The 25,739-nt window shown below is 41.9% G+C and overlaps 1 protein-coding gene across 2 annotated transcripts in view; it reads left to right on the forward strand.

Moving 5' to 3' along the window:
• The window catches only part of LOC135110175 (uncharacterized), a 95,385-nt gene that overhangs the window by 41,523 nt on the left and 28,123 nt on the right, over positions 1 to 25,739 (forward strand). For both annotated transcript variants that reach the window (XM_064022177.1, XM_064022176.1), the window contains exons 8-11: positions 4,446 to 4,627; positions 5,227 to 5,337; positions 13,096 to 13,332; positions 14,525 to 14,663. In XM_064022177.1, coding sequence (XP_063878247.1) covers positions 4,446 to 4,627; positions 5,227 to 5,337; positions 13,096 to 13,332; positions 14,525 to 14,663 — 669 coding nt within the window. The remainder of the gene's footprint in view (positions 1 to 4,445; positions 4,628 to 5,226; positions 5,338 to 13,095; positions 13,333 to 14,524; positions 14,664 to 25,739) is intronic.

The following is a 25,739-nucleotide window of genomic DNA, read 5'->3' on the forward strand; positions in this document are numbered from 1 at the left end:
CTATTTAAGTAGGGGAGGGCGTACAGCCGATAATGACTCACTTATCTCCTTGAAGCAACTGACATAACTAACTGTAATCTCGCCTCAGACTCCGCCAGATACCATTGCCTATCTCAATACGTCTGTTCCATCTAAGCGCTGGGTAGTGAATGAACGTGAAAAAATGCGCCACTCTCCCGTTCTGTTACTATAGGGGTGGGGAGGCAACATATATGCACCTCTGCACCATTCAGTCATATATGAATAAGACACTTCACATATGAAAATTCTAATGGTTAAGCATGTGGGGCTAGATGAATACTGATTACTTAATTGTCAAGAGCAACTCTTCTCTTAAATACTGGGTGAGACGCAAACTAAATGGACAATGAGAAGGATGGAAATTTATGTGGGAAATATGAGTAATTGCGTGGATATATATTTTCTTAGGAGCTTCAGGTTGGGAAGGGTACATGTCAGAAGCGCGTCCAGGTCTCATCCACAGCCTCTCTCTCTTGTCATCTCTCTCTCTCCTTCCCCCTTTTTTTTCATTATTATTTTTTCATTCATTCTTACTTGTTTTCTTTGCTAATGTTACATCGCCTTATCTCCCTGCACACAATATATATATATATATATATATATATATATATATATATATATATATATATATATATATATATATATATATATATATATATATATATATATATATATATATATATACTCGTATATATATCAGCCTTCCCAAGGTTGGCAGAGGCCTGAGAAATGGCGTAGCAAACCCACCCTCCAGGGTGCAAGTTGGGTTCGGTATGTAGTGTAGGCGAACCGCTCTTCCGTTTTCCCGAGTTACCAGGCTCAGGAAAACACTTTGGTTCCTGCTTCGTGTTTATTGGAGACAGGTACAGGCTTTAAAAGCGGCTGGAATAGAGGAGGTGGTGCGAGGAGGGAAGAGGTCCTGCCTGGACTGACTAGTATCACTCTGCCACCTCACCACCTCGCTTCTACTCGCAGCACACACACACACACACACACACACAACACACACACACACACACACACGCACACATACACACACGACGAACCTTATACTCGAACCATTCGAAGCCCAGATTCACAACACTGCCTACCTCCCCTCCAATAAAGGCTGACACAGCTGCTTTATTACACTATGTAACACGATTTTTGTCTTTGACAAGCAAGTGTTATTTTCCAACTCTTTCCATTGCCAATCAATAGACAATGTCCATTATTCCTGTCAAACTTAAATTTTGTGGCTTCAAGAATTTTTTCTTTCTTTTTTTTTTTTTTGCTTCTAAAATAGCTAAATTTCATCATTTCCACCATTTTTGGACAGAAAACACACACACAAAAGAAAAGTTCAAACGGCACAAAAAATTATTTTAGAACTTCTAAAACTAATTTTTAGGAAACGCAATCTCCCATCATGTTTTCATTGAAGGATCCCTGATATCTCTGTTCAAAGTTCCTTGGAGGAGGTGCTCCCCTTTTTCCTCTGAATATGCTCTCATATTTTCCTTGTAGTTATCAAGGTGAGCATCTAGGATATGGACCTTCAAGGACATTCTGCTGCCCATTTCATCATAGTTTTTCACTAAAGCTTTAACCATTTCCATATAGTTATCAGCCTTGTTGTTGCTAAAAAATAAAGCCCTGTACTACAGCACTGAAACACTCCCAAGCTTTTTTCTTCTTTTCTGTGAGCTTCTTTAGAAATACTGAGCACTCCATAATTTTCCTTACTTGTGGTCCAGTGAAGATACCAGCTTCCACTTTTGTCTCTGAAAGCTTAGGAAAGAAATCTTGAAGATATTTGAAGGCAGCAGACTCCTTTTCAAGAGCTGTAACAAACTGTTTCATGAAACCCAGTTTGATGTGTAGTTGAGGAAACAAAACATTTTGAGGATTCACCAATGGCTCATGTTTGGAATTGTGCACTCAAACTGTAGTGTCAGTCCCTGGAGGCCAGTGGTTTCTCTGGTAATGTGCTGTTTTGTCTCTACTGTCAAAAAGGCAAAGAAAAAAGGGATCCTTGGTAAAACTTCCTTGCAGTCCAATCAAGAAAGCCACAATCTTGAAGTCCCCAGTAACTTCCCAGCCATACCTGTTGTAGTTCAGAGTTTCCAGTAGAAGCTTTACACTGCTGTAGTCCTCCTTAAAATGCACAGAATAAGCAAGAGGCAGAGATGGATACTTGTTTCCATTGTGCAGAAGTACGAGTATAGCTTTCAGGCTTTTGGAGGAGCTGTCAATGAAGAGTCTCCATTCATCTGTACGAGTATTTCAAGCAATTCCAATACCATCAAACAAGCATTGCATTGCATTGCAGTAGCATCTTTGCAAAGAAGCTGGAGAAATGTTTGTGACGTTTTCTTTGGCTGGTCACTTGCACACTGTCATCAAGTAAATACTATTCCTTCAGCCTTGAAATCAAAACCTCACCATTTGACTTTGTCAAACCAGGATCACGGATGAGGTTTGTATAGTCTTTCCATCATTTTCCTAAGAACGTTCATGACATCTCGTTCACTGTTCACTTCCTCGCCTGAGCATTCAGGACAGTTTCCAACCTGAGCGTCCATATTAATACGATTCTGACATCCTCAGCTCTTACAAGCCGACTAACACATCACACGCTGACGTAACCCCACACCTGACACCAATGTTACGTCCTCAGCCTTCCCAAGGTTATTGGAGGCCAATGGTTGAGAAATGGCGTAGGAAACCCACCCTCCAAGGTGCAAGTGGGGCTCGGCTCAGAAAAACACTATGATTTCTCCCTCGTGTTTATTAAAGACAGGTAAAGGCTATCTAAGCGGCTGGAGTAGAGGAGGTGGTACGAGGAGGGATGACGTCCTGCCTGGACTGACTAGCCCACACTGCCACCTCACCACCTCGCTTCTACCCGTAGCACACACACACACACATACACACACACACACACACACACACACACACACACACACACACACACACACACACACACATACAACCAACAAACCTTATACTCGAACCATTCAAAGCCCACATTCACAACAACATATAGGAATAACGAAAATAGGTATTTCAAAAATCTAAACTAATTGAAATCTCTCGAAACAAGTGATAAAATCTTTTGAACACATTTCTTAGATAATAATTAATACTCTCAAACTAAATTTATCTGTGCTGTATTTTTTTTTTTTTTATGTAGGAAGGACACTAGCCAAGAGCAACAAAAAGCCAGTAAAAAAAATGCCCACTGAAATGCCAGTCCCATAAAAGGGTCAAAGCAGTAGTCAACAATTGATGGATAAGTGTCTTGAAATCTTTCTCTTGAAGGAATTCAAGTCATAGGAAAGTGGAAATACAGAAGCAGGCAGGGAGTTCCAGAGTTTACCAGAGAAAGGGATGAATGATTGAGAATACTGATTAACTCTTGCGTTAGAGAGGTGGACAGAATAGGGGTGAGAGAAAGAAGAAAGTCTTGTGCAGCGAGGCCGCGGGAGGAGGGGAGGCATGCAGTTAGCAAGATCAGAAGAGCATTTAGCATGAAAGTAGCGGTAGAAGACAGCTAAAGATGCAACATTGCGGCGGTGAGAGAGAGACTCAAGACAGTCAGTTAGAGGAGAGGAGTTGATGAGACGAAAAGCTGTTGATTCCACCCTGTCTAGGATACTAGCATTTCAGTGGACTTTTTTTTTTTATTGGATTTTTGTTGCCCTTGGCCAGTGTCCCTCCTACATAAAAAAGAAAATAAATAAATAAAAATAAAGCAAGGACCAAATATGATGTAAGAATACTCACCGGATTTTAAAAGCACTAGTATTGAATTTTATGTTGTCACTAAACAACAGCTAACACAAAAAGAAAAATCTTGTGTCTAGAAGGATACTCATTGGGTCTCATAGTACTATAATTGCTATAATATGCTATCACTAAACAACAACAAATACAACAAGAGAGAGAGAGAGAGAGAGAGAGAGAGAGAGAGAGAGAGAGAGAGAGAGAGAGAGAGAGAAGAAGAAGAAATAACAGTCTAAGCCCCTCCCTCTAACTGTATGACGTTTGTTGGTCGAGTATTCCAGTGTGAGGGACCTGTGTGAATGGCATCTTGCCCTGTGTTGGGGAGAAGATGGAACTCTCTCTCTCTTTTGCTAGGAGGAAAGTGATTCACCACTGGACATGAGATGCTCCTCTTTGTGGAGAAGGGTGGACTCCTCCACATCGTCTGATTTCGGCATTTAGTTTTAATTGAACTTCCTATTACGGCTTGTCATTTTTAATGACTTTTACGATGTTTTTATCATACCACATTTTTGTAATAACTATCACTACCATTTTCATTGCATTTACTTATCTTTTTTTTATTTACATTTTGTAGCGGTGACATATGATTGCAATGTTGCTGCACCTTCTCTTTTAAACAATCAACTGGTGTTTCAGCATCACAACATTCACAGATCGTGGCTGAGTTGGGGTACAACATGTCTGTCCCAGAATTTTCCTCCATGATACGCAACGACTCTCGCTTTTATTACGACGACCCCGACTCTCTAATCGAGGGATTCAGGAACCTTGTATATGATGTCATCAACCCCAGAATTTCTGATATTTTCAATAATATTCCGGACGCTAAGCTAAGGTAAGGAGAGCAACATTTCATGCTGAATATCTTATATAGACATCTTATATGGATAATATATAGACGCTTTGTTTAATCCTAAAATTGTAATATGTAATCCAAAATCAAGTATAGTATTCCTTCAGTTTTCACTTTAGCTCCAGCAGCAAGAGTTGAGGGTTGGGAAGTATACTATATGAAAGGAAACTCACGTTAGGATGAAGGAGGTTGAAACTAAAAGGAAAGAGCTTGTAATTTAGGGCAAAGAACTTAAAAAGAAATTAGAGAGGAGTTAGCTGTAGTCAGTGCAGGTGGAACTTGGAAGAAAAGGAGGGAGTTTAGGCATTGGGATTAAAGAGTTTGGATCTACCTTGGATGGACTTTGGATCTAGGAGGAAGTGTCTTGAAGCTGCTAGAAAGTGTGGCTGACCTTCACAGCCAATCACGGAATAGAACTTTATATACATGACTATTTCAAAACACAGGTTTATTTCAGCTCCGGCGAATCATTAAAAGAGTTGATTTGCTTGAATAATAACGCGATTAAATTAAATGTACATACTGTCAATAACCCATATCTTTAGCTTCAATATTGTACTTTATGTGTTTGTACTTTGCAGTGTGGTACCGGATCCTTCCCCTGATGGTGCAGGTGCCTTCTACTTGGCAGGATCGTATGACGGCTCTCGCCCAGGAATATTCTACGTCAATACCTACCACTATGACGCCCAGTGAGTAGTACTGAGGATGCACTTAAAGATATCCAAGACTTATAAACATTCTGTTTCAATATAGTCTGTTCGTTAAATTGTAGTGTATAATGAAAATAAAATAAATATAATTTACTCTCTCTCTCTCTCTCTCTCTCTCTCTCTCTCTCTCTCTCTCTCTCTCTCTCTCTCTCTCTCTCTCTCTCTCTCTCTTTTTTTTATTTAAACATAGGTACATTATCACCCGAAGGCGCACTGCCGTGTGCAACCTATTTTAGGGGTGGGACACAACACACAAATATAAATATAAAGATATATACATATATATACATTCTTTATGGACTTAAGTTAACATTGTTAGCAGGGGGGGTTGGGAACGAGCCCCTCCAGTGGTGTGCTGCTAACTTCACGTTCTGGTTATCCATCCCCCTAATATGAGGGACGGAGGACGCGAAGACGTTCCACAGTCTGGAGACTCGCCCCCAAAAGGTGCGCTGGTGTTGGCTGGAGCGGAAATGTGGCACTTCCACTGAGTCACCACTGGATAACACCGTTCTCGTGTCCCGCGAGGTGACTGGTGGGCAGCCGTAGTCCCGCCAGATGTGGCACACCCTGCACCTGTGCCTTGTGGAACACCACAAGGGCCGCCACGTCCCTGCGGTGTTCTAGCGTGTCGACGGGAGCCTCAGGATGGGCTGGGGCACCTGCTGCTTCCACCAGTCGCAGCGCCCGTCGCTGGATGCCGTCGAGCTTGCTGATGTGTGTGGCAGCACAGGACATCCAGGAGAGGGCGGCATACTCTAAATAAGGCCGTATCTGGGCCTTGTAGAGCAAGAGCCTCCCTCTCCTGTCGGGCAAGTTGGCCACCCTCCTCAAGGAGGAGACTCGGTGTGAGGCCTTAAGGGCAATGTGTTTGACGTGGCGGTCAAACCGCAGCCCTCGATCCACCTCAACCCCCAGAATCTTGACGGACTCCTGGAGTTCGAGAGGAAGGCCACCAAAGCTTAACCCTCCCTCCACTGCTGGCTCGGCAGCGGGGGATCGAGAAACTACCATTGCCTGTGTCTTTTCCGGACCAAAGGTCACCTGCCAGCGTGCCCCCCACTCCTGTATCACCCCAAGCTGCTGATTGATCTCTTCAGCAGCACGCACACTTTCGTGTCGAGGGTAGGTACAGGAGAGAGTGCAATCGTCAGCATAAGCCGAGACCACCGGCAGCTGTCGGAGAAGATCGTCCATGTGGATGTTCCACAGGACTGGCCCCAGCACCGAGCCCTGTGGCACTGACGCTCTCACCGGGAGGGACTCGGACGCTTGCCCATTGACAACGACCTGGAGGGTCCTTCCTTGGAGGTAGTCGCCAAGGAGCTGGAGGAGGTCACCCTGGATCCCCTTTACCCTCAGCTTTTCCAGAAGGCCCCCATGCCAGACCCTGTCGAAGGCGCCTGCTATATCCAGGACCACCACAATAGAGTCGAGGCCGCCGTCAAGGGCATCCTGCCAGCCCCCGGTGAGGAGCATGAGGAGATCGGAGGTGGACCGCCCAGGTGTGAACCCAAACTGTTGGTCCGAGAGGAGGTAATTGTCCTGGAGGTGGCGACACACCACATCTGCCACCACCCTCTCGAACACTTTCCCCACCACAGAAAGCAGGGAGATGGGTCGATAATTTTTTGGGTCAGACCTGGAGCTTCTCTTGTGTACGGGAACAACCCGAGCCTCTTTCCACACTAAGAGCCAGGTATTTTCCCATAAGCAGGCAGAGAAGACTGTGGTGAGGGGTACAGCCAGCTCGCGGGCACATTGTTTCAAAACGTGCGGGCTGATGTTGTCGGGACCAGTAGCTTTTTGTACATTGAGCCCCTGCAGCAGACGCTCGACAAACCCCTGCGTCACCTCCACCTTGGTTACAGTCTCTCTGCACTGCTGCTCCAGAAGAGGCGGTGACCTTTCAGGGTCGTCCACCTCCATCTTCCCGGCGAAAAGGGTGGCCAGCAGCTGGGCTTCATCCTTGTGAGAGAAGGGCCTTGTGAGAGAAGGGACAGTGTCTTGACGGTTGAGGCCCTGTCTGCCCTTAACAAGGGACCACCAAGTCTTGTTGCCCACTCCAGGGCCTCCTAGCTGGCGCCGCAGGTCCTCCTCCCACCTCCCTACGGCCCTCTCTCTCTCTCTCTCTCTCTCTAATATATATATATATATATATATATATATATATATATATATATATATATATATATATATATATATATATATATATATATATATATATATATATATATATATATATATATATATATATATATATATATATATATATATATATATATATATATATATATATATATATATATATATATATATATATATATATATATATATATATATATATATATATATATCGTTATCACAGATCTAGCACATGTCACAGCTTCTCCCTAGGCTACCTCCCTCGCACCCTAGTGCATGACACAAAATGAATCCAGGCAATTCATTGGTTGCAGCTATAAAGCCTTGGAGGTCGGCACCTTGTTCCATCTAACCACAGGGAAGGAAGTTTATAAAGCAAATTCCCACTCAAGATGAGAAAGGACTCATCCAGCCACATGGAGTGTTGGCACAGACAGTAAAGACACTTTAATTATGAAGGTTATTATAATTTGATGGCTACTTCCCAAAGAAGGCCACCCACTGCTCTACATAATAATATGACACTCTAGCCTGAACCAACTCATCTCCAATCTCCCAGAGAAAAAGGTGAAGCCCTTTTAAAACTGGAGATCCCGGAGACAGAAGAGACAGGTGAATACGGACTGCTATACAACGAGTTCCCTGGCCAGAACAAAACACTAATGAGACCGAATGTCAGTCGCATTTAGAGAGCACTTAGATACAGGAACTTCAACAAAAAGGGGAGAGGACAGATGTCTGTTTACACAATATGGACGATGTACAAAACACAAAGACAAGACAAAAAGCGAGTGAAACCAGCCAGTGCAGCTTACTGCTTCAATTTAGGGAGAATGGCACACGCCATAGAGCTAACAAGGTATCCAATAGGATGGGAGGTACCATCAGTATTCCCAATATTTATCAATAATAAATTTAACCACCAAAAAATGCTGCCCAAAATCGCCAGCTCTTCCAAGCGCATCCATCTCGTACAGATGACAGACTACCACTGAACAAACGAAAGCCCCCACGCCACATGTTACACCAGCCGTCCCATGGCATGCATTTTTTTTTTCTTACATAGGAGTGACAACGGCAAAGGGCAGCAAAATCAAATAAAAACAAAAAGCCCACTAAGATACTGATCCCGGAATAGGGTCAAACTGGTAGTAAAAATCTGAAGGATAAGGTCTTGAAACATCCCTCTTAATGGAATTCAAGTCATAGGAAGATAAAAATACAGAAATAGGCATGGAGTTCCAGAGTTTACCAGAGAAAGGGACGAATGGTTGAGAATACTAGTTAACTCTTGCATTAGAGAGGTGAGCAGAATAGGGGTGAGACAAAGAAGAAAGTCTTGTGCAGCGAGACCGCGGGAAGGGGGGAGGTATGCAGTTAGCAAGACCAGAAGAGCAGTTAGCTTGAAAATAGCGGTAGAAGACAACAAGAGATGCAACATTACGGCGATGAGGAAGAGGCTGAAGATAGTCAGTTAGGGGAGAGGAGTTCATGAGACGAAAAACTTTTGATTCCATCCTGTCTAGTAGAGCGGTACGAGTGGGAGCTCCCAGACATGTAAAACATACTCCATACATGAACGGATAAGGCTCCTGTACAGAGGTAGAGGCTGGAAGGGTGAGAGAAACCGGCAGAAACGTCTCAAAAACACCTAACTTCATAGAAGCTGTTTTAACTAGAGATGAGATATGAAGTTTCCAGTTTACATTATAAGTAAAAGACGGACTGAAGATGTTCGGTGTGAAAGAGGGGCGCAGTTGAATGTCATTCAAAAAGAAGGGATATTTGTCTGGAATGTTGTGTAGATTTGATAGGTGGAGGAATTGAGTTTTTGAGGCATTGAACAATACGAAGTTTGCTCTGCCTCAATCATAAATTTTTGAGAAATCAGAAGTCAGGCGTTCTATGGCTTCCTTGCATGAACTGTTTACATCATGAAGGGTTGGACGTCTACGAAAAGACGTGCAAAAGTTCAGGGTGGTATCATCAGCACAGGAGTGGATAGGACAAGAAGCTTGGTTTAGAAGATCATTAATGAATAACAGGAAGAGAGTGAATGACTTTAGACCGTCTACCACAACAGGAATATAACGGTCAGAAAGGAAACTTGAGATGAAGTTACAGAGAGAAGGATAAAAGCTGCAAGAGGGTAGTTTTGAAATCAAAGCTTTGTGCCAGACTCTATCAAAGGTTTTTGTTATATCTAAGGCAACAGCAAAAGTTTCATCAAAATCTCTAAAAGAGAATGATGAAAACTCAGTAAGAAAAGCCAGAAGTTCACTAGTAGAGCGGCCTTGACGGAACCCATAATGGCCATCAAAGAAAAAAAAAGTGTGAAGTAATAGATATTTAAGAATCTTCCTGTTGAGGAAAGATTAGAAAAAGAAACTTTAGATAGGCATGATATAAAGCAATAAGACGGTAGTTTGAAAAAAAGAATTAACGGTCGTTCTTTTTAGAGACAGGCTGAATGTAGGCAAACTTCCATTAAGAAGGAAAGGTAGATGTTGACAGACAGAGCTGAAAGAGTTTGACTAGGCAAGGTGCAAGCACGGAGGCACAGTTTCGGAGAACAATAGGAGGGATCCCATCAGGTCCATAAGCCTCCCGAGGGTTTAGCCCAGGGAGGGCATGGAAAACATCATTGCGAAGAATTTTAAAAGGTACCATGAAATAGTCAGAGAGTGCAGGAGAGGAAGGAATAAGCCCTGAATTACCCAAGGTAGAGTTTTTAGCAAAGGTCTGAGCGAAGAGCATAACTTTAGAGGTAGATGTGATAGTAGTGGTGCCATCTGGTTAAAATAAAGGAGGGAAAGAGGAAATGAAGTTATTGAAGATGTTTTTGGCTTGCTGGCAGAAGTCACGAGGGGAGTTAGATTTTGAAAGATATTGACACTTTCTAATAATGAAAGAGTTTTTAACAAGCTGGAGAACAAACTGGGCATGGTTCCGGACAGAAATATAAAGCGCATGAGATTCTGGTGATGGAAGGTTTAAGAACCTCTTGTGGGCCATCCCTCTATCATGTACGAGTATATCACGAGAAGAGGCTGTGTTAAACCAAGGTTTGGAAGATTTGGGTCGAGAAAAATACTGAGTGACGTACGCCTCCATGCTAGACAGTATCAGCTGTTATGAACTCGGTACACTGAAATAGGTCTCTGACAGGGAGACAGTAGTCATTCCAAGGATAATCAGAAAAATACCTCCTCAGGTTCCCCCCACCCCACCCAACTAGCAGAGGCGAAACGCCAGAGACACCTCCGCTTAGGGAGATCCTGAGGAGGGAATAGAGCGGTAGGATAAGATATAGATATGAGACTGAGATGAGAGCAGCTCAACGGAGAAGATAAGGTAACAGGCTAAGTAAAAACAATTAGAGGTAAGGAAAAAGGTGAAAAAATGTTGGGCGTATTTCCAAGACGGTCAGGAATACCAATTGTTCTAAGTCGTGGAGGATAGCAAAGTTAAAGTAGTGCACCAGGATGGTCAATGAAGGGAGGGGAAAGCCAAAGTTTGTGGTAAACATTGAGGTCTCCAAGAATGGAGATCTCCACAAAAGGGAAGAGTCAGTATGTGCTTCAGTTTAGATGTTAAGTAGTCAAAGAATTTCTTATAGCCAGAGAAGTTAGGTGAATGGTATACAACACAGATAAATTTAGTTTGAGAGTGACTCTGTAGCCGTAGTCAGATGGTGGAAAATCCAAAGATTCAAGAGCGTGGGCAGAAGAGCAGGTTAAGTCGTTAAGTTAATTTAACTGTTTCTTTATAATCGCTTATTTTTTTTATTTTTATGGGTTGAAAAGATTTCAATATAGTATAACAAAAGGAAGTGGGGGAAACAAAATAATTAATAAAATAGTCTACATAATTTTGCCGCCACAAGACGCGCCAGATTCGTCAGTCTTCCATTCGTTTCTTTATTTATTTATTTTCTCTCTATTCTCCTTCTATCTTCACCATATTCCAATAAACAAGATGGTCTACGGGTGTATATGGACAAGAGATTTTCTCTTAACCATATTTCATTAAAGGTGATGGCTGATTCAGCGTTTATTATTATTATTTTTTTTCAAAACTTTTTCTTTTTCTTTTAGTGTCTCGCGATTCTTTTTACTAAGTCCGTGGATGACTTTGCCGTAGCTAGTCATTTTTATTCCAGATAGTTATTTCGTGTTTACACACTCTTCCTCAGGTGGGATTGTAAGTGATTTCTGTGGAAGCTGGAATAAGAATGCAGTAGCTGGGCTGGGAGCCGGTATTTAAGGCAAGAACAAATCCAATCACTCACTTGTCGCAAACAGCTATCAAGACTCAGTGGTTGCCGCCCTATTTTCTCTAACCACAGGGTAGATACAAAATGCAACTCCAACTTCTCACACACGCTGAGAAAGGACTTGCTTAGCCGTATGCGAGGGAGAAGCAGATATGTCTGCTGTTGCCACAATATAATTCATTTTTCCCTATTCCCCAATACCGTTTTACATTTGAAATATAACGAAAAAAAAACTCGCCTTTCTGCTTCCCCGAACTAAGCGTCAAGACTGAAAGAGCAGAGTGACACTGCCTCTCTCTCTCTCTCTCTCTCTCTCTCTCTCTCTCTCTCTCTCTCTCTCTCTCTCTCTCTCTCTCTCTCTCTCGACAAATGTTGACCAATTTTTTTCTCAATTAACTTTTTTTTTTTTTCTAAAATACACCAGTTCCGTCACAGATATTAAAATTTTATTTGTCACTCAGTAATCATATGTTCGTGTACGATTTTTAACGCTGTATAGTACATCGTACGAACAGCCAAATTATCGTACAAATACGATAATTATTGTACGATTAACATCTCTGACGCCAAGCGACGCACGAGCTGTAACATGACTCGAGAGGGGAAGGGAAGAAGGGGAGAAGGGAGCCGGGCGGCCCTGAGCACGCCCCACACCACCTAGCTCACTCAGTCGGCGCTAAATACATTTTAATCTACTTAACACAGTTTACTGATAGAGCTAGTTGCAATTCAGTTGTTTCATTGCAAACTTCAGCCCTTAGTCTTGCAAGCGTAGAGGTTTTAATATGACAGAAGTGTTGGAAATAAAATAATGAATATACTAGCCTAGATAATTTCTGCGGCTACTAGGCACTCCAGATTTCTCTCTCTCTCTCTCTCTCTCTCTCTCTCTCTCTCTCTCTCTCTCTCTCTCTCTCTCTCTCTCTCTCTCTCTCTCTCTCTCTCTCTCTCTCTCTCTCTCTTCCCACCAGGCTGCTCTACGTTATACATATATATATATATATATATATATATATATATATATATATATATATATATATATATATATATATATATATATATATATATATATATATATATATATATATATATATATATATATATATATATATATATATATATATATATATATATATATATATACTCGTATATATATATATATATATATATATATATATATATATATATATATATATATATATATATATATATATATATATATATATATATATATATATATATATATACTCGTATATATATATATATTTATGATTCAAGCAATTAAATCAGTCACACGTATTCATTAAACTTTGCAGACCAAAGTACAGTATGATGACACTATCACTGCATGAGGGAAACCCCGGCCACCACCTCCAGACCTCTCACTCCATTGAGTCGCCAAATATGCCTTTCTTCAGAAGAGTGACTGAGGACCGCAACTACTGTCACTCACCCTCAAGATTCCCCATAAACACAGCATTTGGGGAGGGTTGGGGACTGTATGCAGAGAGTCTGGGCTTCGACATGAATTTGTTCGAAGATCCTTATGACAGGTAAGTAAAGAATAGTTCAATTAACATTCATTGCGTTGAACCGTAGGATACATAAAATACAAGGTTTAACACGAGTTTCTGTGGATATTGCTAAAGGCGTAAGTACAGGTTATCCTAAGTAAAAAAGATGTTCTATACACATATGCATTTTGAAGCCTTGTTTAATTGTGCGATGAAATTTGAATGTGGCCGGGCGACAACGGCCAGCCTGGTATCTTGGCGGAACGTGTTGGTGAGGGATGTCCGATGGTGTGTGTGTGTGTGTATGTGTGTGTGCGTGTGTGTGTTTGTGTGTGTTGAAAGTATATATTGGCAGGTTCTCTCTTATAAATGTTTCATTAAGATACTTAGTTTGACGTTTACAATCTTTTTCAGGGTATTCTCCTTATTCCTCATTAAGTCCTTTATATATATATATATATATATATATATATATATATATATATATATATATATATATATATATATATATATATATATATATATATATATTTTTTTTTTTTTTTTTTATTTATAGTGGATGAATTGGCAAATGATGGTCTCTTGACCTTTACTCAGTAATTGTTTTTTTTTCCGATGGTTGTGAAGTGAATGCCTCTGGTGGACTTCCATCCTTTGAGATTGTTATCCCGAATGTTGAGGTAATATATGCTCTTGGGGAACAACCTATAGATCGTGGCTTTTCTCAGGCAGATCCACAGCTAAACCTAAAAATGAGGCTGCCCTGATACAGACCCACATCTAATCCTATCGTTAAGACTCCCTGAAGTTATAATCAACGTGGGGAGCGGATGTCTTTGTACAAATGTTGTGAATGTTTCTAATGGTGTGTTCCAGTGTGTCTTATGGTAAGTTTCTGTGGCTGGGCATTCTTTATGTATAGTGTAGAAGTGGTTGTTTGGTATTCGTGTACGTAACTGAGCTTGGGTATTTACGTACCGTATACCGCTTTCTGTATGCCAGTGTGGTTTCTCCTTTTTGATTGGCCGAGAAGCTGTCAGCCTGCCGCCGCTTTGGTTGTGGAGGAACATACCGTTGGCGACCAAAAGTGAACAAGACCATGATAATTAATGAATTACACACACACACACACACACACACACACACACACACACACACACACACTGTGTTTATCTCTTGTGTTTCATTAACACTTCTTTTCGCAAAATTTAATTACGTATTGCGTTTGTAGGTACGGTCATTACTCCGATGAAATCTTCCGCGCCTGTCGGTTAGTTGTGGACACTGGGATGCACGCTCTCGGCTGGACGCGCAAAGAGGCTGTGGAGTACATGTTCCGACACACGGCTCTGGCTCGCGTGGAAGTGGAGGTGAGTAGTCATCATAAAAGTTATCCCTGAGAGAGAGAGAGAGAGAGAGAGAGAGAGAGAGAGAGAGAGAGAGAGAGAGAGAGAATGTGTGTGTGTGTGTGTGTGTGTGTGTGTGTGTGTGTGTGTGTGTGTGTGTGTGTGTGTGTGTGTGTGTGTGTGTGTGTGGGAGGGGGAGGCACTCATCAGCAATTAGTTTTACGTGTTAAGGTGCTTCCACACCAGGGCTGGTGCCACGAGCAATCGATGGACTGACGAAGGGATAAGGGAAGTGAGCATTCCACACTAGACGACAGGAGAGGCATGATTGGTGAGAAGCAACCGCTTTTCAATCTTCTCTGAAGTCTGAACTGCCGAAGTAGGAATGCACGTGGATGTTGCCACTGTCAACATAGCTCTTCAAGAAACCATTTTGTGCACCAGTGTGGGGGCTGCTTCCAAAAAGTTAAATCAAAAGAAGAGGAATCTTTTGTCCAAGGAATGGATTTATATTAATTAGGGATGGGTTTTTATTTTTTGTAATTATTGTTCTTCACTTGCCATAAGCATGGATGCTGTCGTAAGACGACTATGAACTACAGAGTAATCGCCCGCGTCCATTAAAAATACATACCGACATGAGTGATGAGAAGGCGTGGCGCGGACGAGCAATAACTCCTTTTGCTATGAAATGACAGCTGGGGTTTCACTGGTTACGGTGTGCGCGTGGTCACCATGAAATGCCTCTCGCCACAGTCCATTTATACTTAGTCTATTCACTTCAGGACGTTAAGGAGTCAGGCGGACGAATGACGTCACATATTACCTCCTTCCTAGGGTCCATGAATGGAAAAGCCGTCAGTCAGAAAATGTATGTACGCAGGGGAGTGCTAGGTCCCGCGGCAAGGTGGGCAAATGCCTGCTAACTGTGCTATTAAAGGTTGCGGCTCTAACTACCACCATAAATTCCCTAACATCAGCTTCCATCTATTCCCTAAAGATGTCGAATTATGATGTAAGACTATACTTACCTTACTACTATTTACATTTAATATACAAAAATAAATTTACAAATTCGCCAGACAAAATCTCACCAAGTATTTCAGACTTTATTCTATTTTCACACTAAACTCATTTCTAATTTGGTGATTTTTCCCATTGGCTAGAGCTCTTCGTGGTGAGTATTTTCAATCACACACACACGTATATATATATATATATATATATATATATATATATATATATATATATATATATATATATATATATATATATATATATATATATATATATATATATATATATATATATATATATATATATACATATATATATATATATATTTTTTTTTTTTACTCGTATGTTGGAGGGACACTGCCCAAGGGCAACAAAAATCCAATAAAAGATGCCCACTGAAATGCCAGTCCCATAAATGGGTCAAAGCAGTAGTCAAAAATTGATGGATAAGTGTCTTGATACCTACCTCTTTTAGGAATTCAAGTCATGGGAAGGTGGAAATACAGAATTAGTCAGGGAGTTTACCAGAGTTTACCAGAGAAAGAAATGAATGATTGAGAATACTGGTTAACTCTTGCGTTAGAGAGTTGGACAGAATAGGGGTGAGAGAAAGAAGAAAGTCTTGTGCCGCGAGGCCGTGGGAGGAGGGGAGGCATGAAGTTAGCAAGATCAGAAGAGCAGTTAGCATGAAAATAGCGGTAGAAGATAGCTAGAGATGCAACATTGCGGCGGTGAAAGAGAGGCTGAAGACAGTCAGTTAGAGGAGAAGAGTTGATGAGACGAAAAGCTGTTGATTCCACTCTGTCTAGAAGAGCAGTATGAGTGGAAACCCCCAAGACATGTGAAGCATACTCCATAAATGGACGGATAGGGCCCTTGTACAGGTACAGAGTTAGCAGCTGGGGGGGGGTGAGAAAAACTGGCGGAGACATCTCAGTACACCTAACTTCATAGAAAACTGTTTTAGCTAAAGATGATATGTGAAGTTTCCAGTTCAGATTATAAGTAAAGGACAGACTGAGGATGCTCAGTGTAAAAGAGGGGAGCAGTTGAGTGTCACTGAAGAAGAGGGGATAGTTGTCTGGAACGTTGTGTCGAGTTGATAGATGGAGGAATTGAGTTTTTGAGGCACTGAACAATACCAAGTTTGCTCTGCCCCAATCAGAAATTTTAGAAAGATCAGAAGTCAAGCGTTCTGTGGTTTCCCTGCGTGAAATGTTTACCTCCTGAAGGGTTGGACGTCTATGAAAAGAAGTGGAAAAGTGCAAGGTGGTATCATCAGCGTAGGAGTGGATAGGACAAGTTGGTTTAGAAGATCATTAATGAATAATAAGAAGAGAGTGGGTGACAGGACAAAACCCTAAGGAACACCACTGTTAATAGATTTTAGGAGAACAGTGACCGTCTACTACAGCAGCAATTGAACGGTCAGAAAGGAACCTTGAGATGAAGTTACAGAGAGAAGGATAGGAGCCGTAGAAGGGTAGTTTGGAAATCAAAGCTTTGTGCCAGACTCTGTCAAAAGCTTTTGATATGTTCAAGGCAACAACAAAAGTTTTACAAAATATCTAAAAGAGGATGACCAAGACTCAGTAATGAAAGCCAGAAGATCATCAGTAGAGCGGCCTTGATGGAACCCATACTGGTTATCAGATAGAAGGTTGTGAAGTGATAGATGTTTAAGAATCTTCCTGTTGAGGATAGATTCAAAAACTTTAGATAGGCAGGAAATTAAAGCAATAGGACGGTAGTTTGAGGGATTAGAACGGTCACCCTTTTTAGGAACAGGCTGAATGTAGGCAAACTTCCAGCAAGAAGAAAAGGTAGATGTTGACAGACAGCTGAAAGAGTTTGACTAGGCAAGGTGCAAGCACGGAGGCACAGTTTCGGAGAACAATAGGAGGACCCCATCAGGTCCATAAGCTTTCCGAGGGTTTAGGCCAGCGAGGGCATGGAAAACATCATTGCGAAGGATTTTAATAGGTGGCATGAAGTAGTCAGAGAGTGGAGGAGATGGAGGAACAAGCCCAGAATCGTCCAAGGTAGAGATTCTAGAAAAGGTTTGAGCGAAGAGTTCAGCTTTAGAAATAGATGTGATAGCAGTGGTGCCATCTGGTTGAAATAAAGGAGGGAAAGAAGGAGAAGCAAAGTTATTGAAGACATTTTTGGCTAGATGCCAGAAGTCACGAGGCGAGTTAGGTCTTGAAAGGTTTTGACACTTTCTGTTAATGAAGGAGTTTATGGCTTAAGTAACTTTTGTGGGCCACCTCTCTATCATGTATAGCACGAGAACAAGCTGTGTTAAACCAAGGTTTGGAAGGTTTAGGTCGAGAAAAAGAGTGAGGAATGTACGCCTCCATGCCAGACACTATCACCTCTGTTATGCGCTCAGCACACAAAGACGGGTCTCTGACACGGAAGCAGTAGTCATTCCAAGGAAAATCAGCAAAATACCTCATCAGGTCCCCCCAACTAGCAGGGACAAAATGCCAGAGGCACCTTCGCTTAGGGGGATCCTGAGGAGGGATTGGAACGATAGGACAAGATATAGATATGAGATTGTGATCGGAGGAACCCAATGGAGAAGAAAGGGTGACAGCATAAGCAGAAGGATTAGAGGTCAGGAAAAGGTCAAGAATGTTGGGCGTATCTCCAAGACGGTTAGGAATACGAGTAGGGTGTTGCACCAATTGCTCTAGGTCGTGGACGATAGCAAAGTTGAAGGCTAGTTCACCAGGATGGTCAGTGAAGGGAGAGGAAAGCCAAAGCTGGTGGTGAACATTGAAATCTCCAAGAATGGAGATCTCTGCAAAGGAGAAGAGGGTCAGAATGTGCTCCACTTTGGAAGTTAAGTAGTCAAAGAATTTCTTATAGTAAGGTGAGAGGTGTAGAGCACAGATAAATTTAGTTTGAGAGTAACTTTTGTAGTCGTAGCCAGATGGTGGAAAACTCGGAAGATTCAAGAGCGTGGGCGCGATAGCAGGTTAAGTCTTTGCACACATAAACGCAACATCCAGCTTTGGATCGAAAATGAGGATAGAGAAAGTAGGAGGAAGCAGAAAAGGGGCTACTGTCAGTTGCCTTAGACACCTGAGTTTCAGTGAGGAAAAGAAGATGAAGTTTAGAAGAGGAGAGATGGTGTTCTACAGACTGAAAATTAGATCTCAGACCGCGAATGTTACAGAAGTTAATGAAGAAAAAGTTGAGGGGGGTGTCAAGACACTTAGGATCGTCGACAGAAAGGCAGTCCGACCTGGGAACATTTATGGTCCCCTCCCCAGATGGGGACTCCGAGGCTGGTGTAGGAGTCGCCATGATGATTTTAAAATATTTGAGTGAAGGGTGTGTGTGTTATTAGGTGCTTGTAGTTTTGTGTGGAGGAAGAGAGCTGTCTTTAGAGGGCAGGCTGTGACTGTCCCCTTGTGTTGTGAGACAAAAGGGAAACGTTCATTGAGGTCACAGCTGGGTGTAATGATAAGTTCACAGCACCCCCTGAACAGTGCTTTAGACGTTTCGGGAGGTATCTACTGCCTCCTCCTGCTATATATATATATATATATATATATATATATATATATATATATATATATATATATATATATATATATATATATATATATATATATATATATATATATATATATATATATATATATATATATATATATATATATATATATATATATATATATATATATATATATATATATATATATATATATATATATATATATATATATATATATATCATTCGTTCTTACTATTCTTGCACGCAATGATGTAAGGCGATGCAGAAAGAAGAATGAAGAAAAAAGGATGGGAAGAAGACAAAGGAGAAGAGGGAGAGAGAGGGAGAAGAGATGTTCTAATGGTACCTGGATACCGGTAGCCACTGCTTGTATCGAACTTTTGTTACCACTTGTTTTGGATTGTTTATCACTGACTGATTGGCTTAATAGATGTTGCTTGAGATGATGATGGCAGAATAGATGATTGTGGCTCGTTGATTCTCCGATGAATACTGGAAGTGCGAGTGCGTGGGTAGTGGTTTAGATTATGGTTGATTGTGCGAGTGAAGGTAATACAACAGATAGATGTACTTTCTTGATTTAATGATGGAGAGAGATGTACACGCGTGATATCGAGACTGATGAATTGATTGCATGATGATTGACTGTTTTTCTCTTAGAACTGACTGTCTCTGATCTGACTACAACTACGCATACAGTTTCTATTTATGTGAAAGAAATGGAACAGAATTCAGAATCTGAGATGAAGGGATGGCCAATCAGATGCCTGGAAATTGATTAAAGAAACCAATGACAGATGTCGTTATTCTGACCAATGTCCTGCAAGGAAGACAAGGAAAGTAATGCAGGTGTTTTCACTATGGACTGACATGAATGTAGGGAAGGTGTGATATTCCCTTGAAAGGAAGAGGAAGAAGAAAATGTTAAAAATAAATTAGACTGGCCATGTGAGGACAGTGCACGTTGAATACTGGACAATGGAATATATGAGTGATGAATATATACAATAATAATTGTTATGACTGATGCAACTGATACAGAGGCTGGGAACGAGAATTTGACGGATCCCTGACGGGTTAGCTATTCACAGCATTTGTATAACTTTCACTGCACAGAGTCACTCATATTCCCCACGTAATTTTCCTTACTTCCCATTGTTCATTCAACTTGAGTCCCACCCACCATTTAGTAGAATAGTTGTACTTGACGATGGTGTTGTCAGTACTCATCCCTGTAGTTTAGTCACCAGAATTTTCAGACGAGAAATGTTTTATTCATGTAAGCCAGCGCAGAGTGAGACGAGGCGATGGGATGGGGTGGAGTGGGGTGTTTTTCCCTGTTACTCCCCCTCCCCTATAGCATGAGTCACTGCCTGAGACGCAGATACAAGCTGCTTTCTCACGCTATAGTTATAGTCCAGCTACCACATGAGATAGGCGTAAGGTCAGAAGGCAGACGTACAAAGGAGGCTGGCCAGTTGCTGTAAGAGGCCAGTTGCTGTAAGTGAGTAATTACCGGCTGTATGCCCCGGCCTATATGGGCAGTGTAGGAATCTTCATATCATCCTGCCTGGGAGTGTGTTTAATTGTAACGCACTTCGTATCATGAACGTGACTCCTCGGCTGTGTGTGTGTGTGTGTGTGTGTGTGTGTGTGTGTGTGTGTGTGTGTGTGTGTGTGTGTGTGTGTGTGTGTGTGTGTGTGTGTGTGTGTATGTAAGCCGATCTTTCCTGCGATGAGAGATGAATTACCCTCCTTTTTTTTTTTTTTCTTATGGGCACTTTGTATGTGTACGTGTTTTATTAAATGTTACTGCTGGTCCAAGTTCCTGGAGAGTATTTGGTCCTAGAAGATCGTAAGTGTATTGCCGGTTAGTGAAACTTTACTCCCTTCGCAGGCCCTGGCAAAGCCTGTCGTCTAGGAGGCAGTAAACACTACTCAGCGAGAGATATAACACTTTGTTGGACAGTGGGTGGTTTCGTTGCTGGGTGCATTTGTCCAACATGGTTTTATACCTCAACCTAGATATTATGTGGTTGTCGTTCGTTGTAACTGTCTCTTCCCATAACGTGACTGGCAAGTTGGTGGACTATCTCCTTGTCTGTTGGTGGGAGAATCAGACTGACGACATCATGTGTGAATAACTTGTTATGGCCCTCGGGTAAAGGGTGCAAGAATCAAAAGACGACCTTGTAACCCAGATTGAGACCCTGCATACTATCACATAACTGGCGACTTGGGGGAATAAAGTTCATTTGAGGTACCTAAGGGGAGGGGAGGGATTTATGGTCATAACAGAAATTGGAAACCTCGCCAGGATAGCTGGAAGCTTCATCTCCACGAAGCTTACAGCTGTCTATTATCTTAATTTACTCCATGGAGGTCAAGGCTGGTAGCCGAGGTGACTCGCGACCCGAATCTCCTGTTTCTGCCGGAAGCGGCAGTGTAGATCTGACACAAATTGGTGTGAGGACACATAGTCCAACATATAGTGTCCCAGGAAGTGTAAGTCGAGCTCGAAGTCTTTGTTTCTTCTCCCAGACAGAAGTAACATCTGATATGATGAAATTTAAACTGGAAACGAAGAGAATGGAGCTAAAGGCTAAGAAAGAAGAGATAATTGAGAAGGTTCTAGTTGGAAGTTGAAGCCAAGGAAAGGAGATTGATGAATGAGGGGACTGAAGAAGCCAGGTGACTTAAGGCCGAGGAGAAGGCAAGGCTTCTTGAAGCAGAAAAGGAGGAATACATACATAGGAAAAACAAGTGACAGGAGGCCCTGCGACCTATGACGAGGTCACTCGTTCACTATACTATATCTAAAATAAGCTATATACTTAGTAGGAGGCAAGGATAGAACAGGAGAAGCTTATCCCCACACACCATTCCCTCCGGCGTTACCCGGCAAGAAATAAAACGAAAAGTTCACCCCGATTGCTGAAAGGAACAATCGGGGAAATTTATATAAGAAAGATGTAAAAAAGAAGAGATCTAGTGTAACTATTGCTATCGTTACAAGAAAAAAAAATATATCGGAAACTATTTTCTTTATAAAACTTATCTAATTTACTTTTGAAGGTAGCCACCGTATTAACTTGGACTAAAGACGCTGGTAACTTCTTCCAACATTCAACTACTCTTACGTTAAAAAGTTTCTTCGCAAAGCAGTATTACATCGCTGTCCTTTAAGTTTCAAGCCGTTATTTCTTGTTACTGATTGCGAAAGCTCAAAGAGATTTTTGTAATCTATCTTATCTATATTCTTAAGTATTTTGAACGTTTCGATGAGGTCACCTCGGATGCGACGATGTCTAAGGGAAAACATATCTGATTTTTTAGACGTTCACCAAAAGACAAACAACGTATTCCTGGGATTAGTTTAGTTGCTCGTCTTTGTGTGCTTTGCAATTTCTTAATGTCTTTTTGATAGCATGGAAACCAGAACTGAACCGCATATTCCAAATGCGCATATTCACTAATGACGTATATAGACGCGTTATGACTTCAGGTGTTTTACAATCAAAATTACGCGCAATAAATCCCAAGACAGTGTTTGCCTTATGACTTGCGGCCGAACACTGCGTTGCACATTTCAAGTCATTTGATACTAATACCCCCAGGTCCTTCCCTTCAGTAACTTTGATTAAGTTTTGTCCATGTAACTTATAATTATATTTCAAATTGTTATGACCGATGTGCATTACTTTGCATTTATCTCTATTAAAATTTAAAAGCCATTTGTCGCTCCAGCTACTAAGGTTATCTAAATCTTGCTGGATATCACAATCGTCTCTTGTAAGTACTTTACCACCTAGTTTATTGTCGTCGGCGAATTTGGATATTCTTGATACAATGCCGCAGTCTAAGTCATTTATATATATCAAAAAAAGTAACGGACCCAAAACTGGATCCTGGGGGACACCACAAAACCCTGGGGGACACCACAAAACCCTGAGGAACACCACGAAAGGAGGAAAAGGAGGAGGAGGAAAATGCGAGGATGAATGAGAAAGAAATGAAGATACCTGAGGCAGAAAGAGAATAGGTGGAAGCAGAAAAGAACAGGATGAGTTGGAGAAGACGCGGATAGAAGTTAATTCACTTTATGGCTTGAGGAAAGGAGTGAGGGAAAACACAGTGGAAAGTCAGATAGTGGGGAGTTTGAAGATGATACCAGAGTTTGAGGAGAAAAATGCGAAAGAATCGTTTAGGAAATTTAAGAAGAATTTGATTGGCTTCAGGAGAGATAGCTTGGTGGCTAATATGTTGAAGGGCAAGGCCTTACAAGTTTATGATGAGATGTCAGTAAAGGATTTGGAGGACTATGAGGAATTCAAGAATCTGAGAGCTTATGAGCTGCAGCCGAAGCTTTATAGGCTGCAGTTCCGTGGAGGTAAGAAAAGCCCTGGGGACTCGTATTTTGATTGTGCTCGCTACCTCGAGGAGGTATTTGAAAAACGGCTAGCCAGCGAGCGTGTCGCTTCCTACCGCGAGCTAAAGGAACTCATGGTAAAGGAGCAATAGTTGGTGCCGTTGCTCAGTAAAAAAAAGGTTCAAAAGCTTAAAGGAGGCAGATACATGGGCAGATGACCACGTGTTGGCACATCGGCCTGTGCTACGTTGGATTGGTAGTACGTTAGGCGGAATTGGTGACGGTTTGTTTAGGTGGTGCGGTAGGCACCAGTTTGTCTGGAAGCCCATGGTACAGTAGTGGCTTTGGCAATAACTCTGGGCGTGTAAGCCCAATTGGTAATAAGTCTCCACCCAGCTCACAGCAGAGACAGGGTGGGAGCGTGTAACACAGCACTCCCACGTACAGCATCCAGCCCATGTGCCATTATTGCAAGAATACTGGGCATTTTAAGTCCAATTGCCCCAGTTTAGTATCCGTCACAGTTTCCAAGGCCCCTCAGAAGCCTTTGGCTTCGATTGTATCTCATATCACCAGGAGAGAGATGAAACCCAGGAGAGAGATGAAACCCGGCCTCTATTTGGTGGTAAGGATGGAAAGTGTTCCCCGTCCATGTGAGGTCTGAATTAGACTGGTGCCGCCCTTTCTTGTGTTGGGACACTATTAAGATTGACGGGATTGAATTCCCTGTCACTGTTTTGAGAGACACAGCTGCCCAGAAGTCGCTGTGCAGGAATGTGTCTTAGAGGCGAGTTACCTCCGATCAGCTTGTGTGGTAACCTCATGAGGCTATCATGCCCACTAGTGAGCGCGGAAGCGCAGTTAATACTAGCAGAAGACCTGCCAGTGTCGGATGTTGATTTCCTTTTATGGAATGGCTTGGCAGGTGGAGGAGTTTGGATACAGCCCCCATCTACGGGCTCCGACCCGGATGTAAAGGCTGCTGATGTTGATTCTGTTACTTATGTTACTCGCCCTAGGGAGAGGCGAGCACCCTGGCATAGGGTACTCGTGGGATCTATGACTCTTGGGATAGACTATAATAAGGCAAAACCCCTACCAGAGGAGTACAGTGTTTGTGTTGATGCCACAGTGGTGGCATAGTGCCCAAAGGCTTGTCCTGTTGCTGGCAAGGATCTAGGAGAGTCAGAGTCGGACTCGTCTTTGAGTTAGTGTGCTGGAGTTGACCGCAAAAACGCAGAGCCACCACAGAAAGCACATGACTTTGGTGAGTGTTGCTGGGGGTGATCTCATATTATTTGCCAAGTTTATCCTGAAAAGGACCACGTTTTCTTAGTGTCCCCCGTGTTCCAGTTTCCTTCTGTGCATATCTTTATTCTTAGTTATAAGTTAGTATAAGGCTTATTTACTCATCTTATATCATGTAGTATTATTCTCTTCATAATTTAAGTTCCTTATATATATGTATATGTAAGGGAAAAAGTGTATTCGAGGTGAAATGTGTTGAGGTGAGGGGCGATACTTGCCTGCCTCTCATATCCGAGTCATCAGAATTTTCAGGATGCACAGAAACCCTGAGGTTGAACAAGGAGCGGCATTCTCATGGGGAAAATTTGGGTGGTGTTGTGGTGATTGAGCGAGTGTGTGGAGGTATTAGCGATGTGATGGTATAACCCTGATATCCAGGAGCAGGTTGGTGAGTCTTTTGTGGTACAAAGAGCTCTTGTTCGCTGAAATTTTGATGGTGAATTGTGTAGGTGATGTAACGCTGAGGGGTAGTGTCAGGGTGAGAGGCAGCCATTTTGTGGTTGAGGTTGTGGTGGTGTTGTGGCGTTGTTGGTGTCTTTGGTGATGGTGTTTTGGTGTTACAGGTGAACTGTGACTGTGGTGGTGATGTCTTGTGAGGTTTGAGGAGGTGAAGTATGGGAAGTCTTTTTTTTTTTTTTTTTGAGCATGTGGCGACAGAATCTGGGGAAACTCTTGCAGCTGGGTAAAAAATTCCAGTGGCCTGTGGAATGCTTTGTAAAGTGACAGGAATGTCATATATTTGTTTGTATAACCTTTAAGCAATAAGGGAGGCGATATAAGAGTCTGAGTAAATGGGAAACGTAATGTTATTGAGTGTGGGAATTATCCTGTGTTGGTCTAGGATAGAAATTTGTTCCCTAAATTCCTTTAATGTGTA

The sequence above is a fragment of the Scylla paramamosain genome, chromosome 20, assembly GCF_035594125.1.
Source record: "Scylla paramamosain isolate STU-SP2022 chromosome 20, ASM3559412v1, whole genome shotgun sequence".
Classification (NCBI taxonomy): Eukaryota; Metazoa; Arthropoda; class Malacostraca; order Decapoda; family Portunidae; genus Scylla; species Scylla paramamosain.